This window comes from Medicago truncatula, chromosome 7 (assembly GCF_003473485.1).
Source record: "Medicago truncatula cultivar Jemalong A17 chromosome 7, MtrunA17r5.0-ANR, whole genome shotgun sequence".
NCBI classification, from domain to species: domain Eukaryota; kingdom Viridiplantae; phylum Streptophyta; class Magnoliopsida; order Fabales; family Fabaceae; genus Medicago; species Medicago truncatula.
In genome coordinates this window covers 7,598,665-7,615,107 of record NC_053048.1, presented here as the reverse complement: position 1 = coordinate 7,615,107, position 16,443 = coordinate 7,598,665, and the positions used below count along the sequence as shown (strand labels likewise).

General features: G+C 31.8%; 1 protein-coding gene across 1 annotated transcript; it reads right to left on the bottom strand.

The window, feature by feature from the left end:
• Positions 1-237: 237 nt before the first annotated feature.
• On the bottom strand, positions 238-9,218 carry LOC11437795 (sphingosine-1-phosphate lyase). Its single transcript, XM_003621694.3, has 15 exons — positions 8,956-9,218; positions 8,780-8,825; positions 7,482-7,633; positions 7,276-7,335; positions 5,365-5,589; positions 5,140-5,281; positions 4,943-4,993; positions 4,747-4,838; positions 4,157-4,283; positions 2,491-2,506; positions 2,189-2,296; positions 1,972-2,026; positions 1,741-1,887; positions 1,555-1,633; positions 238-525 (listed from the first exon to the last, which is right to left on the bottom strand). Exons 1-15 carry the CDS (start codon positions 9,156-9,158, stop codon positions 403-405), a joined length of 1,626 nt encoding a protein of 541 aa, XP_003621742.1. The 5' UTR covers positions 9,159-9,218; the 3' UTR covers positions 238-402.
• Between the last annotated feature and the right edge of the window lie 7,225 nt (positions 9,219-16,443).

Here is a 16,443-nt window from a genome sequence, read left to right as displayed (position 1 = left end):
TTCATCTTTGTCTCTACCTGACAAAAAAAAAAACTTTTATAAGATGAATAAAGCGAGCTGTTTAAGGTTCGAATCCTAACCCCTGCATATATTATGTAATATTCCTACCACCTGAGCTAGATTAACGAGAGCCTTTTATTGTGGTTCCAATACGTTACACGCAATGGATACCCGATTCATACCAACAGCAAAAAATTATAGGACCTCTTCGATGTACACACAAACAACTAGACTTTATTTTTCATCTATTCAATTTAACACTTATAATTCCTTCTCTTATGATATGAAAGAATGTACGTCTAAATCAAATAGTATTATTTGGTAGGGGTCTAGTACAATACAATGATACATGTTCCCCTTGAAAAATAAAATTACAGATGTGGCAGTTTTATGAACCGCAAACTAGCATGTGCCATCCATAAAATCGACCAACAATTCCTGGACCATTCCTCTATCTGGCATCTTCCCAGCGGCGCCATATATAGGTGCCAGTCCTCCAGTTATTGGACCAGGATTTTCTTTCACCTGAAATTGAACACCACACAGGACACAAAGATTTAACACCACACAAAACACCAAAAATAGTTAAGTAGAAGATACAAATCAAGTTAAGATGGCTGTATCAAGCCATGAACTCTAACATCAACTGTCATGTACTAAATAACCCAATTATAACCAAGTCTCAAGTAGATAGCTTGGTCAGTGAACTAACAGATCAAGAGACAGAAGGTGTTTTAAGTGGGGACCAGAGTTTTTATCAAAAAAGGCAGGGTCCAGAATTAAACCCTGATAACTACTAGCATTATGACTTTGGAGGGAGGGAAGTAGAGGGGAAAATAGAGAAATTTTTCACCTGTTATAAAAGAGTGTTTTTGTAAAGAATGATAAACGAATATTTATTATCAATAGATTTTGAATATCGAGAGTATTGTAAAATCATAGATCGAATTAGGAAAATTTATTTAAGTCCTCCAAAATACTGCTCCAATGCAATTTTTGAGTTCCCCCAAATTAGAGGAATTTTGTATTATGAAGAAAACTTAAGTCCTTAAAGTCATGGCCTCCCAAAGCTCTCCATTCTTTTCACTTCATCCTTCCTTTTTTTCAAACCCTCTCATTCTCTCCCCTTCTAAATACAGCCAAAGAGTTTAGGAGGGGGAGGGGAAAACATTTTGACAAAAATGAAAAGAAAAATAGTCTTTCAACTTCAATGGAAAGTTTATTTCTCTTCACAATACAAAATCTCCCTAATATGGAGAACTCAAAATGTATTGGAGGGGTTTCTGGAGGACTCGATAAATTCTTCAAATCGTTTTTTTGTTGTTATAACTTATAATACTCAACATTAAAAATATATTAATCATAAGCATTCTTTTATCATTCTCTACAAAAACATTCTCACAGTTAAGGTGGAAAGTTTCTCTTTCTCTCTCCTCTTCTCCCGCCAAAGTCCTCCCCTCCTCTCCAAACTCCCAAGTAAATTCCTACTTACTAACATTTGCCTATAAAAATAAACAAATTATAACCAGGATTCTATATAAGTGAACAACTTACAGTTTTCACCGATTCATTTAAATCCCTTAGAAAGTCCTCAATAACTGGTACATGCTGTAGTGTCACACAGATATGGATGCTGATTCATGCACAAAGAAGACGAAAAAAATCAGTTTATTAAAAGTAAGCCAGAATCCTCAATTGGTCGGAATCCTAATTAGAAAGTGTGATATTCCCCAGTCCAACCTGTTAGGTCTCTGCAATGCATTCAAATGCCAACCTTTGGATGACATCATATCATTCACTTCAAATATATCCAAAACATTTGATCCAAAAGCCACGATTGTCATATCGGGTCTTCCGATGACAAACAACTCGGGAATCTCCTCTATGCTGCATATAACATAACCATTACATTCAAAAATCTAAACGACACACAACACACGAGATAGATAAAGAAAGAGTCAGTTTATGTACCCTTTTTGTAGTTTTTTTGATCCTTCCATAATTGCTTTTGTATTTTCCAAGTAACCTGTATAATGAATGGGACCATCAATTAGCCTTACATGATACATTAGGACTGTTGCATGAGAGTTAACAGCAAGGGAATAAAATTATTTATTTCAAAGGTTGTGGAATTAATCCCAATAACAGACAATACACGGATACACTCTTAGAGGTTATGGACAGGTACCTTCTTTCCCTAGAGATATCATTGCCGCCCATGCACCAGCAATAAGGCTTCCAGGTCTGCTTCCAGCTATGGTTGGAGATACATACAACCCACCGGACCACTCAGTAACTGTGACAAATGAGCAACCGCAAAGAAAATGGCGACGGTGTTAATCCCATTAACAGACAAGTGGTTATACGAATGTATGAACAAGATTATATCCTCTCAACTCTCATGCTTCACTACTTGATATGTCCCCCTCAACATATAAGTAAAATAAAAAATTATCCAATACATTTATCTGAAATAAGTTGTAGTCTTACCTGCAACGAATTGATGCTGTAGAGTCCAGAAGCCACAAAGAAAATACATTAGTAATCAGCTGCAAGTAAGTCAACAGACAATTTTCCAATAACAAAGGAATGCAGGATGCAGAGAAGTTAATCCATAAAAAAATAGAAATGAAAAAGGAGGGAAGGAGGAATACAGATAAAAGAGAACTAGGTTATATTTATAGGATTCATCTTTTTTTGCAGAAAAATACTAGGTTTTATTAGATAGAAATAGCGCATACAGGAGAAAACAATCTAGATAAATACACCAGGGAAACGCCGTAAGTGTAATCTTATCCCACAACTTTAAGAGGCCAATAGGAAAACTTTAAATAAGACCTTTCTAGTCCAACAGCATGTTTGGCTACACGTCCAAATTACCAATCTCGTGTTTCGATGCCGATTTCACTGCAATTTTAATAAGCTACATATTTGAGTTTCACACTAAACGCACGGATGCGTTCACACCACCGCTGGACCAAACACTGTATAAGTCCAACCAAATGCAACAAAAGACTGTACAATTAGCACAGCCACAAAGTTTTAATCACTTCATTTTTATCAAAATATTTGCACAAAACATAAAAAACTGCTGCGAAGTAGAGGATGAACCCACATTAAAAATACATCAAGGATGACGCACTCTTCCTAAACTATTTTTTCACTTTGTATAACATTTAGGGAAATTATTCTACACCAAAAGATTAAACTACTTTCTGTTGCTGAATGAAATTTCATGTTTTCCATGGGTAGTAAATTTTTAATTGTCTCTTTCTATTCCAGTGTAATTGAGAGTTTCATATAAAATGCACTAAAATAAGGGTGATTTTAAGGATTGGGCATGTGAAAAATAATGATGCACTTCAGATTTCAGATATTGATTGTATATTCATCATTAAGGGTCTCAGGGGTAGATGTTACAATCATGTTGTTTTTCATTTTAATAGTACAATTCCATGTCATGGATATGGATTGCAAATGGTTTTGAACTGCAATACACGTGGCCATTGGTGAAATTCCATATCAACAATTTCAATTGTACGATTCGACAATATGCTATTTATTTCTCTTTTTTCTTTCCTTTCACCGACTTCCGTCAATTAAATTGTTAAGTGTAAATGAACTTAAGGACTAAATGCACCCTATTTGACGATTCTTATGAACAGTAGCTTTACACAGTCGCTCTCAATGCATCCTAATCGGCTGTTTCATACTGGAATTACTTTATTTTTATTCTTCTAAAAACAGAGGTCATTTGTTCACTATACGTGCCCTAATGCAATATAATTTCTTTGAGCAACTCTTCATGATTTCCTAAATAAGAGTAAGAAACAGAGAACTCTTGAACTATGTCAATATGTGTAAAAGCCTAGAGAAATGACAATTCATATTCCAGGAATGAAGCATATATCTATGAAAAATCACTAGCTCCGGAAAACATCAAGTTATGAAGTAGAAAGTAAAAATATTGGTAATGGATTAAAAGAAGTTTAAATCGCTACTTTTATAGCACTGATGCATATTGACCGAAGGAAGGGAAAAAGTGGATATGAAAGAAAGGAAGTATACTTTTTGAAGGACAAAATGCATCATATTCAGATAGAATGTTAAAAAATGTAACTAAAATTTTCCACTGATATAAATTAAAGACTTTTACCTTTCTGATATCATGGTTCCTATATAAAACAATACTTGTTCCTTTGGGAGCCAACCCATATTTATGCACATCCACTGATATTGAAGTAACCCCTTTAACAGTAAAATCATAAGGTTGAATGGGGTACCTGGGAGGAAAAGGTAAACATTAATTATTTAAACTGGTAATGGGATTTAATAAAAAGTTAAGAGTAATGTTTCATGTACAATATGACAGTGTCACTATTCCCATTTTGTGTGGGGCTGGGATTAATGATTTTATGTGTTATACTCGGTATAAATTCAGCCATCAAAACATAATATGCGAAATACAGAGAATTTTTTTTTTTTGATAAAAGTGAAATAGTTGTAGTTCCTCTAATGCTTGGAAAGATGTCCAGTCCAGATAGTTGAGAAATAAGTTGGAATATGTTGTCAGGTGGAGAAGAAAAATTCTAACAAATTGACAGATTTAGCTCCACAGGTCAAATTTAAGTAAGAAAGTATAGAAACTAAAATAATGACAAATAAATCAAAGGCAAAAGTATAACAAAACTAACAACAATATCAAATAATAGTTCAATAATATAAAACAAGTTGTTCCAGCTATACCCAAGCTCACGAGCAAAAGGCAATACAAAGCCACCAAGGCAAAGGTCCACATGGAAACAAATATCAAAGTTTGATGCTAGTTGACCAAGTTCCTACAGAAGAAATTGTCAAATTATCTATGTTACGGTAGTTCAGAAAGCCAGCTGAATTCATGAATTCTTTTCAGCATTAGACGAAATAAACTGAAGAAACTTACTTTGATGGGGTCTATTATCCCATGAGGAAACCCAGGAGAAGATCCAACTAACTGCATTATCAAATGATAGTTAATTTCGGTGGATAATAAGAATTAAAGTTGCGAGGAGTTTGCATAATATATAACACCCTATACCAAGTTTGAATCTTTTAAATGAAAAAAATATAATAAAATAGCATGATTGAGTAACTTCATACCATAATGGTATTTTTGTTAATGTAACGTCGAGTTGCTTTCACATCAGCTTGAAAATTTTTGTCAACTGGAACACGCCATAGTTTGATGTTAAAATACTGTGCAGCTTTGTCATATGCTGAGTGACCAGACTCAGGAATTATCCTATAATTGAAAAATTAATTTTAAAATATATTAAAAAGAAGACAATATATCAAAGATATAATACTGAATTATTAGTGCCATACATTTCGGGTTTTGTAATTCCTTTCTTGGATTTCATATAGTCGCGAGATGATTTAACGGCTAATAATATACTTTCAGTCCCTCCTGATGTCATGTTGCCACATATTTGTCCTCCAGATGTCTTTTCTTTACTACCAAGAAGTGCCGCTGTCATTGCAACCACTTCTGCCTCAAAGCGTACAACACTCTGGAATACATCCAAATGCAAAGGATTGGTATGTGCAAACCTGAAATTTTAATAACATTAATTGTTGAATGCAAAAGCATAGCAGTATCAGCAAACCACCTAATAAGCATGGAATAACCTTAGGATGTCAAATTCATTAAATTGTCAGTTATTTGAATGCCTCAACATCATAAACAAATTTAGTGTCATAGCCTAATTTTAAAACAATTCTGAAAGACACAGACATTAGAACTAGTCCAGATTACGATTATTAATAATCTAGTAACAACCAAGTAGATTTGATAAACAATTTAGCAGAAGACAAAATAAAACATAACAGAACAATATGGAACAAAAGGTAATAAAAATTAGTATCTTTTGGTTCCACTGAAAAGTGAACTAAAAGAGTACATAACAGAACAGAACAGAATGTCTTGTTTCGTTCTGTTCATGTTCCGAACATGGTCTCGATAGCGACAAGATGTCAATTTCATTTCTAATAGTAAGTCATAACCAAAGTTTTGCATTGAACATTTTCAAGTTCAAACAAAAAGGAAAGCACTTCCTAGTTCCTATACTGCCTGGGCCAGACTATGTCAGAAGCCATTTAGCGTTAAGGCAAAATGCATAATTTAACAATAGTACTTAGGTATAATGAAATTATACTGTTTCAGAATCACTGAACTAACAAAATTCAATTATGCGTATTATGAACACAATGACACTAGCAACAAGATGTCAATTTTATTGCTCATTGGAAGTCATAACCACAGGTTAGCTTTGAACATTCTCAAGTTCAAACAATAAGGAAAACTCTTCCTATAAGCCTGAGGAATATTATTTACAAAGCCAGATTAGTGTTGAGGCAAATTACATAATCTAATGATAGTACTTAACAGTGGGATGACTCCAGCTCCACAAGCAAACAAGCTCGGGTAGGTACTCTGAAGTAGGTATAATGAAATTACACTTAGTTTCAGAACCACTGAACTAACAATAACTCAATTATTATGTGTATATTACAAACCTAAATAACATAATTGTGTTAGACTTCTTATTATAAGAGTTACAGCAGTTATGTTTTTATTTGTCAGTTATGTCATTTTATTTTTTTGAGGGGTGTGTTATTTATTTTTGTTCATAAAAAATAAGTTGTTATTTATTTTTAGGGATAAAAAATAAAGGAAAGGAACCCATTTGGGGTTGGCCTAGTGGTTGGCTTGGGATCTTGGAGTTTGCTCCTCCAGAGGTCTCAGGTTCGATTCCCTCTGGTGCCAATTTCGGTGGGCTAAGTCCATACAGAGCTTGCTCTGGCTTTAAACAGGACCCCCGCAAGTGGGCGGTGGGATTGGTCCCCTCGGATTAGTCGATTCTTGGATCGGATACTGAGTTTTCAAAATAAATAAATAAATAAATAAATAAATAAAAAATAAAGGAAAGGGGAAAATGGTTATTTGATAATTATTGAGTGGTAATGGGAGGGAGAGACCAAGACTCTCGAATTTCTTGGAAGAAACTTTATGGCATTAGCAGACCAATCTGTTCTTAGTGTCTCTATGCCACTTACTGGTGCGATATACTGTAGATCCACTGGTTCTGTTTTAATACAAAGTTCTAAGATTCAATTATACTGGTAATAGAATTATTGTTTACCAGTTTCTATAAAATGTTCATCGGTAGCATATCAAAAAAATAATATTGAAAGAAACATAAATATTCAACTGAAAACTCTCCAGGTCTTACTAACATTGAGCAAGCCTCATTTATGACAGAAAAGTGCCCACCAGACTCATCTCCTCCAATGTAACTGCAAGAAATAAATAATTTAAAATAAAAAAAAGGTCATCATCCCCAAGTATAATCAAATGGACCCCCACCCCCCAATAAATATAAGCACCCCAAAAATATATGATCAGAATTGAACATTTAATGCTACACAAATTACTAACATACACTGTACCAGAGCATTTGCCTTGCCAAACTGCATCATTTCTTTTCTCCTCTCTCATTTTCTCAATGACGGATGTCCCCAACCCCATGCTTGGCAACTCTGTCTTCCAACCTTCTCTTTTAGATTTACCATCAGACTGCAACTTATCCACAACCTGCTCAATGACCAGATCAATAACAGCTTTAGTTACCATCCACAATATATGACCTAAAGATTACATTTCCAATCCAATTATTCGTCTACCACTTAAGGAACAATAACAATGCCACAAAAATGAACCCTGCAATCTTAACTCAACTAACCGAACTGGAGTACCTAGTATCGTCGCATGCCCGTATCAGGTAGGACAAGTATCCATGCTTCAGAGTCTACCACTTAAGGAACAATAAAAATGCCATAAAATGAAAACTACAATCTTAACTCAACTAACCCACCTGGTTTCTTCACCTCCTAGACCCTAAATTTATCATTCATTAATCACTTTATAATACAATTTTACCAACAAATCATACCCATAATTTTATTTACCCCTATACCTAACTTTTCTCACCTTCATACTAAACTGGTCCCAAAGGTGAAGGTAAAGTTCACAAGCTTCATATGATGGAAAAAAAAAAAAAACCATCAATTTTAAAAGTACTACAAGTGCACTAAATATCAATCACATGGACACATACACTAAAATGAAATGTCCCAAAAGCGATATTGACTTAGTGGCATTGCCATTAATAACACGTCACTTTCAAAACCTCAAATACCACAATACCCAGTTCAATACTCATCTTTCACCAAATCATTTTAATACTCATAGTAATTCCACATACTACAACATGTTACCAAACACTTGTAACAAAAAATTGCATACACCATTATAAAAATAAAAAATTAACTAATTGCATACACCATTTCAAAAACACAAAAAACTAAACTAATCAATAAATCTGACAAACAAACATGTAATATGCATTAGTATCCATAAAGCAATAACAGGGACACCATACACTACACTGATAATAATTTAAAAAAGGAAAATGCTAACTAGTAGGGACATTAGTTATGGAAACCAAATATAGTATGAATATCTTGGAACTTGTGCCGTCAAAGTTTTAAAAATGAAGTTTTCAATGCAATTATAAGTGTAGGAGCTACATAGGTTAGTTAGTATATCTCCCATAATCAAATTCAATTCCAAAAACAAATCACACTTCGATTAATGAGTATAATAAAAAAATAAAAAAATAAAAACACGTGAATTTGCCATTCCAAATTTCCAGTAGAATTATTACTACACTATACTAACCTTCTGTTTTTCAGCATCTATATAACTCTTCACACCAGGGATCAATCTGTAAAACCAATAAAAAAAGTTAAACTAAATTTCATCAATAAAACACATAATTAAGACTAATCACTAATCAACACAGCTAATTATTTGAAAAGTATGAACTATATAATGCATGTGATGATTTTGATTACTTGATGAAGTTCATGAAGAACCCTAAAAGAGTAGCTTTGATTCCTTTATCATGAATAACTCCAAAAAACGAACGAACCGCGTTTGCGATAAGCAGAGAAAACAGAGGAACAAGAAGAAGAGTGAGAGGTTCATATTGAGAGAGAAACGAATTCGCGGTGGTGCGAAAGTGATTAAACTGAGATTTCAAAGCAGAAGAATCCATTGTGCGAAGAAAGCAAGAAGAAAGAAGAAGAAAATGAAACGATAACGTTGTTTTATTAAGGATAATAAGTGATTATTTATAGGAAGAGTTGTTTAATGGATTATTATTATGATAATCACGTTTCGTTTTGTAACGTAGCGTGTAAGTTGTTTTGACTTTTAGTGGCTGCGTAGTGTGTCGTTGTCACGTGTGATTTCTGCTTCTGTGTTTACGTACAGTCTTGTCTTGAGATAATTGGCTGATCCAGAATCTTTCTAAGTAATCCAGTTCAGTGTACCATTATTTTCTGGAAAAACGTTTTTTTTACAAATTATTTGATAAACGTTAACGATTGTTCCAAAACACTTGGAACACTCGTTAAAGAATAATCATTTATTTTAGGTAAAATTACACTTTTAATCCCTTAACTTAATTTCAGGTAACAGTTTGATCCTTTATCTTTTTTTCATTTCAATTTGGTCCTTTTTGTCCATTTTCATATACATTTTCAAGCTTCAAATTTAATATTCTTATGCAAACATAGACAAGGATCATAGATTTGAAGACTGAAAGACCATAAGAAAATAAAATCATGAATTTTAAGCTTAAAAATTCATATGTAAATGGATCAAAAGGACAAAATTGAAATGAAAAAAAGATAAAGGACTAAATTGTTACCTAAAATAAAGTTAAGGGACCAAAAGTGTAATTTTGCCTTTATTTTAAAATGTTTAAATATTTTAGAAATACTCGTTAATAAAACTCTTATTTATGTTAGATACAATGACAATTATTTGAAAACTGACACACAGTCAAAAAGAGATTTTGAGTTTTGATTATTAACAATCTTGAAATTTATCATTTAAATTAGGACTTACAAACATATTTACTAATAGAGCCGATTTAATAATATCTTTGTTGTTTCAAAAAAAAAAATTAAGCGACAAAAGTTAAATCACGGACTATGTTATCTTTGCCCTTAATTTTCATAGTCTAACTTCAAAATGAAATTTAGTTGTCTCTAATGCATGCTTCAACTGGTAAAGAACATTCGATGTTATTAGACTGAACACTTTTATTTACATTCAAATTCATAAATCACATAATTACGTGTGTGAATTTCAGTAAAAACTTGTCACTTCGTATATAAAAAGAAAAACAAATATCAGTTCAATTGGTTAAAACGATATTTTTATCTTGGTCTAATTGACCCTTAAACACACTATGCAATAGAACCGTGCGGGAAATCATATAACTTGAAAATTAGTCAAAATCAACTGTTGTTCTGATTACATTGTTGCACCATATTTTTCATGTTTTTTCGTTCTCTTTTTTCAAAAATTAAGAAAAATATGTCATCTCACATTTTTGTGAATGGGTCCCATCATATCAACATTTGACAAAGTCAAAATGATTTAAGTTTCCATAAATGGCTTCATTTATGGTGGGAGACCTGAATAGATCTCCTACCGTAGGAGATATTTATTTTTTTTATTTTTTTTTTAGAAAAATGAAATATGAACCATTGGATAAGGACTAATTAATTTTTGGATCAAATTATTTACTATACACCTCCAACACTCAATTGCTATATTTTATTCTAAATTACCCCTTCTCTCTTCTCTCTACCCCGTCTTCCTTCTTTTTTTCCAGCAACAACACATACAACTTTAATGGAGCAAAACCAATCAAATAACCCTTCAATATGTGATTTTAAAGCAAATTTGGGTTGTTATAGACTTGAAGATTTCAATTTTAAAGCCAATTTGTGACATAAATTGTAGATTAAAAAAATTAATGGTAGATTTTGATTAAACTTTAATTTACCTGCATACAACATAAGTGACTACAGTAGTGACAACAAATATATTATTGTTTTCTATATTTTGATTTTGAGGGAAATTTACAAACCCAGAAAATAATTGGGTGTTAGAACTTGCTCAAATACTTGGTGTTGGAAGAAAGAGAAGGAAGATGGGGGTTCATATATTAGGTTGTGTACATATAGAAAATATATATCTCGATGAGTGGCAGCCATTGATGATTGTGTTTGAAGCTTCTGGACCTAATTTTATGGGGATTGTGTATGAGTGGTAGCCAAAAATGTAGTGATGAACTTGAATCATGCTGTCTCATTTTTATTATTTTTAATTCAGTCAAAATAATCAATTGTCCAAAATTCTTGTCCATATTGTCATTGGTTGCTGCAGAATTGGGTTAAATTGATGCAAATCTGAGTTGTTTGCGAGGAAGAAGGCTCCATATCAAGAATAAGAGGAGAGGACAGGGAAAAAGGAATGAAATAAAAAAAATATTAGGTGTTTGTTGGTTTATGTTAACTATCATAGAGGTTCAAAATCCAACGGCTGACTTTTATTTATTTTGCAAAAAAAAAAAAAAAAAGTTTAAGTCACCTATGGTGGGAGACCTCTCCCACCGTAGCCTTTGCCCAAATACACACCACAATTTAATATATCTCATGTTTTACACCGACAAGTGTGTTTAGTTTTTTTTTTCTTAGTTTTTTTTTGTTAAATAACTTAGTGACCGAAGCTCACACATTTTAAATATGTGAAAATGAGAGTTTGAGGCTCTTCGACTACCAATTGAATTGCGTTTATAGAAGTAAGTGTGTTTAGTTTTAAATAATTGATACTCCCCTCGTGCCAAATTATAAGTGTGTATATACTATAGATAAGTATGTATTCCCTCCATCCCAAATTATAAGTCGCTTTGGTTATTTCACGCGTATTAAAAAATATAATTAATTTTGTATGGAAAAAAGATATTATGAGTTGTTTTACAAAATTGTCATTAATAAATGGTATGAGAAAGATATATTAAAGAGTTGAAAGAATATAGGGTAATAAATAGTTAAAGGTATAATTGAAAAAGTGATATTAATATTTCATGGATATTGTAATACGACTTATAATTTGGAACAATTTTTTTCTCAAAACAACTTATAATTTAAAACGGAGGGAGTATAAATAAATACAAACAATAAAACATAAGTAATTTTCGGGAGATTGAGTAGCTTAACTCGTTAACAAGACCCTTATTTGTTTTAAATGATGCAATGACAACATTTGAAAACCGACACACAAACAACAAAGATCTTGAGTTTGAATATTTGTCAAGTGTTTCCATCTAACAATCACAAAATTTGTCAGTAGAATTAGGATTTATAAACTTAGTCGTATTATTAAGCGGCAAAGTAATCCATTTAGATTGATCTAGGGATATTGGCTTTAGACCTTTAGGTTTAGTTTCTTAAAAATAAAATAAAAAAACAAAGTAAAGTTAAATAAGAGACTATGTTGTCTCCACCCTCAATTTTCATAGTCTAAATTTTACTGAGGGTAATCAAAATAGAACTTTGTCAACAAGCAATCGGTTAGACTCCTTCAAAAAAAAAAAAAAAAAAAAAAAGCAATCGGTTAGACTGAATACTTTTATTTGAAGGGTTTTTCTATCATGTGCAAATTTGCACATGATAAGAAGTTTAAAGTAGTAACTTTGACTTGGAACTTGTGCATTTTATATTAATTATGTAGATTTTTAATAATTAATTGTTGGTTTCAATAAAAAGTTACTATTTTTAGTTGCCTTAACATGTGCAATATTGCACATGTTAGACAATCCCTTATTTGAATTCAAACGCATACATCATGCAATTATATGTATAAGTTTCAATAAGTACTTATCATTTCGTTTATAAATAAAATAAAATAAAAACAAATGTCGGTACAATTAGTTAAAATTATTTTTTGCTTTGGTCTAATTATAATTAGGATAACATTTGGTGACATTCTGGTTGATGACATTGGTCAATCACAATGTCACAAGTGTATAAAAATAAAATAAAAATTATAAAAAAGAGAAAAGGAAAACCACTTGTAACATTGTGGTTGATCAATATCACAAATATCATCAACCATAATATAATCCAAATGATATCCGTCTAATTGACCTTAAAACTATTATCCGATAAAACCGTGTAAGAAATCATAAAACTAAAAGAAAATTTGAAAATTCAGCCAAAATCAACTGTTGTGCTGATTACATGTTTCACCATGTTGTCCTTTTTCTTTACAAACATATTTTCCATATTATGGTTTCCTTTCTCATTTTTCAAAAAATTAAGAAAAATCCAAAAATATGTACATCTCACATTTTTGTGAAATGGGTCCATCATCCTCGCAAACTTTGACAAAGTCAAAAATATTTATGTTTACATGAAATACACATTTCAATTTAATACTTTCTTCGTTTCAAAATATATGTCACAGTCAACTATTTCATATATGTCAATGCACAATTTTGATCGTTAATATCTTTAATTATCTAAAGTAAAAAATTAAAAAAATTTAATATTATGAATATCTTTATCGAGGCAAATTAAACATCTTATATGTTAATATTTGTATTTATATATTAGTTAAAAAATATAGTCAAAGTAAATCATGTGAATATGACACATTGCAAAATTATGACATGTATTTTGAAACGGATGGTGTATATTATATACTTCACACAAACAAGTGTGTTTGGTTTTGCGGTAGCAATAGTTGATTTTAAATTAATTGATTTTTTGAAATTGATTTTGGTTAAAAGTGAGTTGAATGTAAAGTGGTTTACATTTTAATATATTTAGATAAAAGTGAATTGAATAATAAATTTAATGATAAAATCAATCATAGAAGTAAAAAGCTACAAATTCTAGCTTTAGGCAGAATCAATTCTACTAGCAAAATCAATTCTAATTTAAATCATCCAAACATATCAAAATCATTTCTACCCGCCTAGTATCACTTTTGGCCATTCCAAAATTGAACGAAACATACACTAGACCAATCATCTTGAAAATACCATTTTCTCTTCTTCAGTGAGATTTGAGCAACTCTAACAATACTATGAACAATCATATTGCTTGTCTCCGAACAAACGACGCTATAAAGTCTGAATTACTTAACAAGAGAATTTTACATTCAAAAACTATATCACATAAATCGTTTAGAGGGATATTATTGACTTTAAGAGCATCCATTAGTGTTTTGCTTTCTCTTTCGAATATAACATAACACAAACCGTTGGAAATTGCCATTTTGAGAGATTCCAGGAGTCCAACAGCTTCTGCTTCTAAAGCAGATACCATAACCCATGGTGGAATTACCATCAAAGATGACGGCATCAACTTTGTTGTGGTCTAAATTGTGCGATAGATTCTTTACTTTTTGCATGCAGCTCCATTCATGGAGTATGTCATGAGCATGAGTAACAATGAACATGGGAGAAGTGTCACTAGTTTCCCAAATCTTCATATTGTGACTCTTCTGCAAGCTCCAATGAAGTTGGTGACAAAGTATTTCATTAGGTAGTAGTAAGTAATTCATATTTTTTTAATGGATATATATGATATTAAAAAGGGGAAATACTGTACAAAGAAAAGGTTCACCAAAGGTAACCAAAACACAAGATCGTTACGGGTTGTCTAGATAGACCACACAATAGGATGTTGATAAACAAAAAACCAAATGGCTAACTTTATCTCTTCTAGCTAACCCTAGGATCCCCTAAAAAATATACACCGAATCCCTATAGTCAAACTACTTTTAAATTTCTTGTAATTTCAAAATACTTTACATTTTCAAAATACACAAATCATTTTAACTTCAACAATTTACCTCACATCATTTATATTCCAGTCTTTCAACGATATTCATCAACCAAGTTGTATTGTCATTTGTTTCTAACGTTGTTGATTGGTTTTAGTGTCTCCCAACATCAGACGGGAAAGGTACCACCGTTTCCATTTCCATATATATTTTCTTCTGCTATGTTTCCCATATACACTACTTGGAATGGTATTAAGCAGGAATTCAACACTATAAAGGAAAACACTACTTGGCTCGTAGGAAATGGGGAAAAAATCCAGTTTTAGTCTGGTACCATGGAAAATTAGAAATAGGTGGAACACAATAGTACATTTTCCTGCTTTAATTTTGTTTTTGCCAACACAATAGTGCATCATCACCAACCACTCCCTCTAACAACAATGGTACATTTTTCTGTTTTATTATTTTGTTTTCTGCCAACACAATATAGTACATCATCTCCAACTACTCCATGCAGCAAATGGTACATTTTGGTTGTTTCGAAATAAAGTTTGGTGTTTTTCCACCTCTAGCATGGATATCATAACTTTGTTGGTCGATTATAAATATGAAGGAAAGATATTACACCCATTGCAAATCCTTTCTTTTTTACTTTCTCTCGTTTCTTTAAGCTAGCTTCATGCTTTTAAGATTTTCACTCCCTCAACATAATTTGTGTTATTTTAGCCTCTCTTATTTTATTTATTTATTTATGTTTAGTGTTTTTTCTACCCTGGTGGTAGAAATGAGTGTGACGATGGACTAATGATATATGTCCTATCTTTGTTGAGTTGTTACCTAATAAAAATTGTGCTTTCTGGTAAATACTTTATATTGTTATTGTTTGAGTGGAACAAATGTAGTAGATCGACTAGTTTTTATTCTTGGGTTAATATATTTTTGGTCTTTACAATATATATGGAACGAATTCGGTATTAGTCCCTCTAAAAAAAATAGATTCTACCCCTAACAATTCATATTTTTTATTTAAGTTTGGACTAAAATGTGGGTTACACATATTCAAATGACTAAAGTTAAATGAAGGATTAAAATTGAAGAATCTAAAATGTTAAGGATATTGTAGCTTCGACCCTTATGTATTCCAAATAAAAATATGTTAAAGATAAATTCTAAACTTATTACATGACAAATAAAAATATGTTAATGATAAAATCTAAACTTATTACATGACAAAAACAGTATAAACCCTTATTTATTTTGATATCTTAGATTTTTTTATTACATCAATGATATCTCGGATATGCTACTATGTAATTTTTGTTTGAGTTTAGAGTTGTGCGTTCTCACCCATTGATCAATTAGTGTGCAAGCCAAAGGGTTTGTTGACGCTAATGACAAAGCACAAGGGATATCATGTCGCAATATTTGACGAGTTCTCGGCCATCCCTCACCGGAAAGATCCATCCGCCACAGGTTTCGTCAACCAAGTTGTATGGTTGTTTAGTTTTAGCATCGAATAGGAGAGGTACTGCAATTTCCATATCCTTCTTTTCTTCTTTGTTTTTTTTTTTTTGTTATCTCTCTTTTCCTGCAATTTCTAGTCATTTGTTAATTTTTTATATTTTTGGATTTTTGTCTGTTTTAGAACCCGTTTGTTTTTAGCTTATTTCATGAAAAATTTGGTTTAC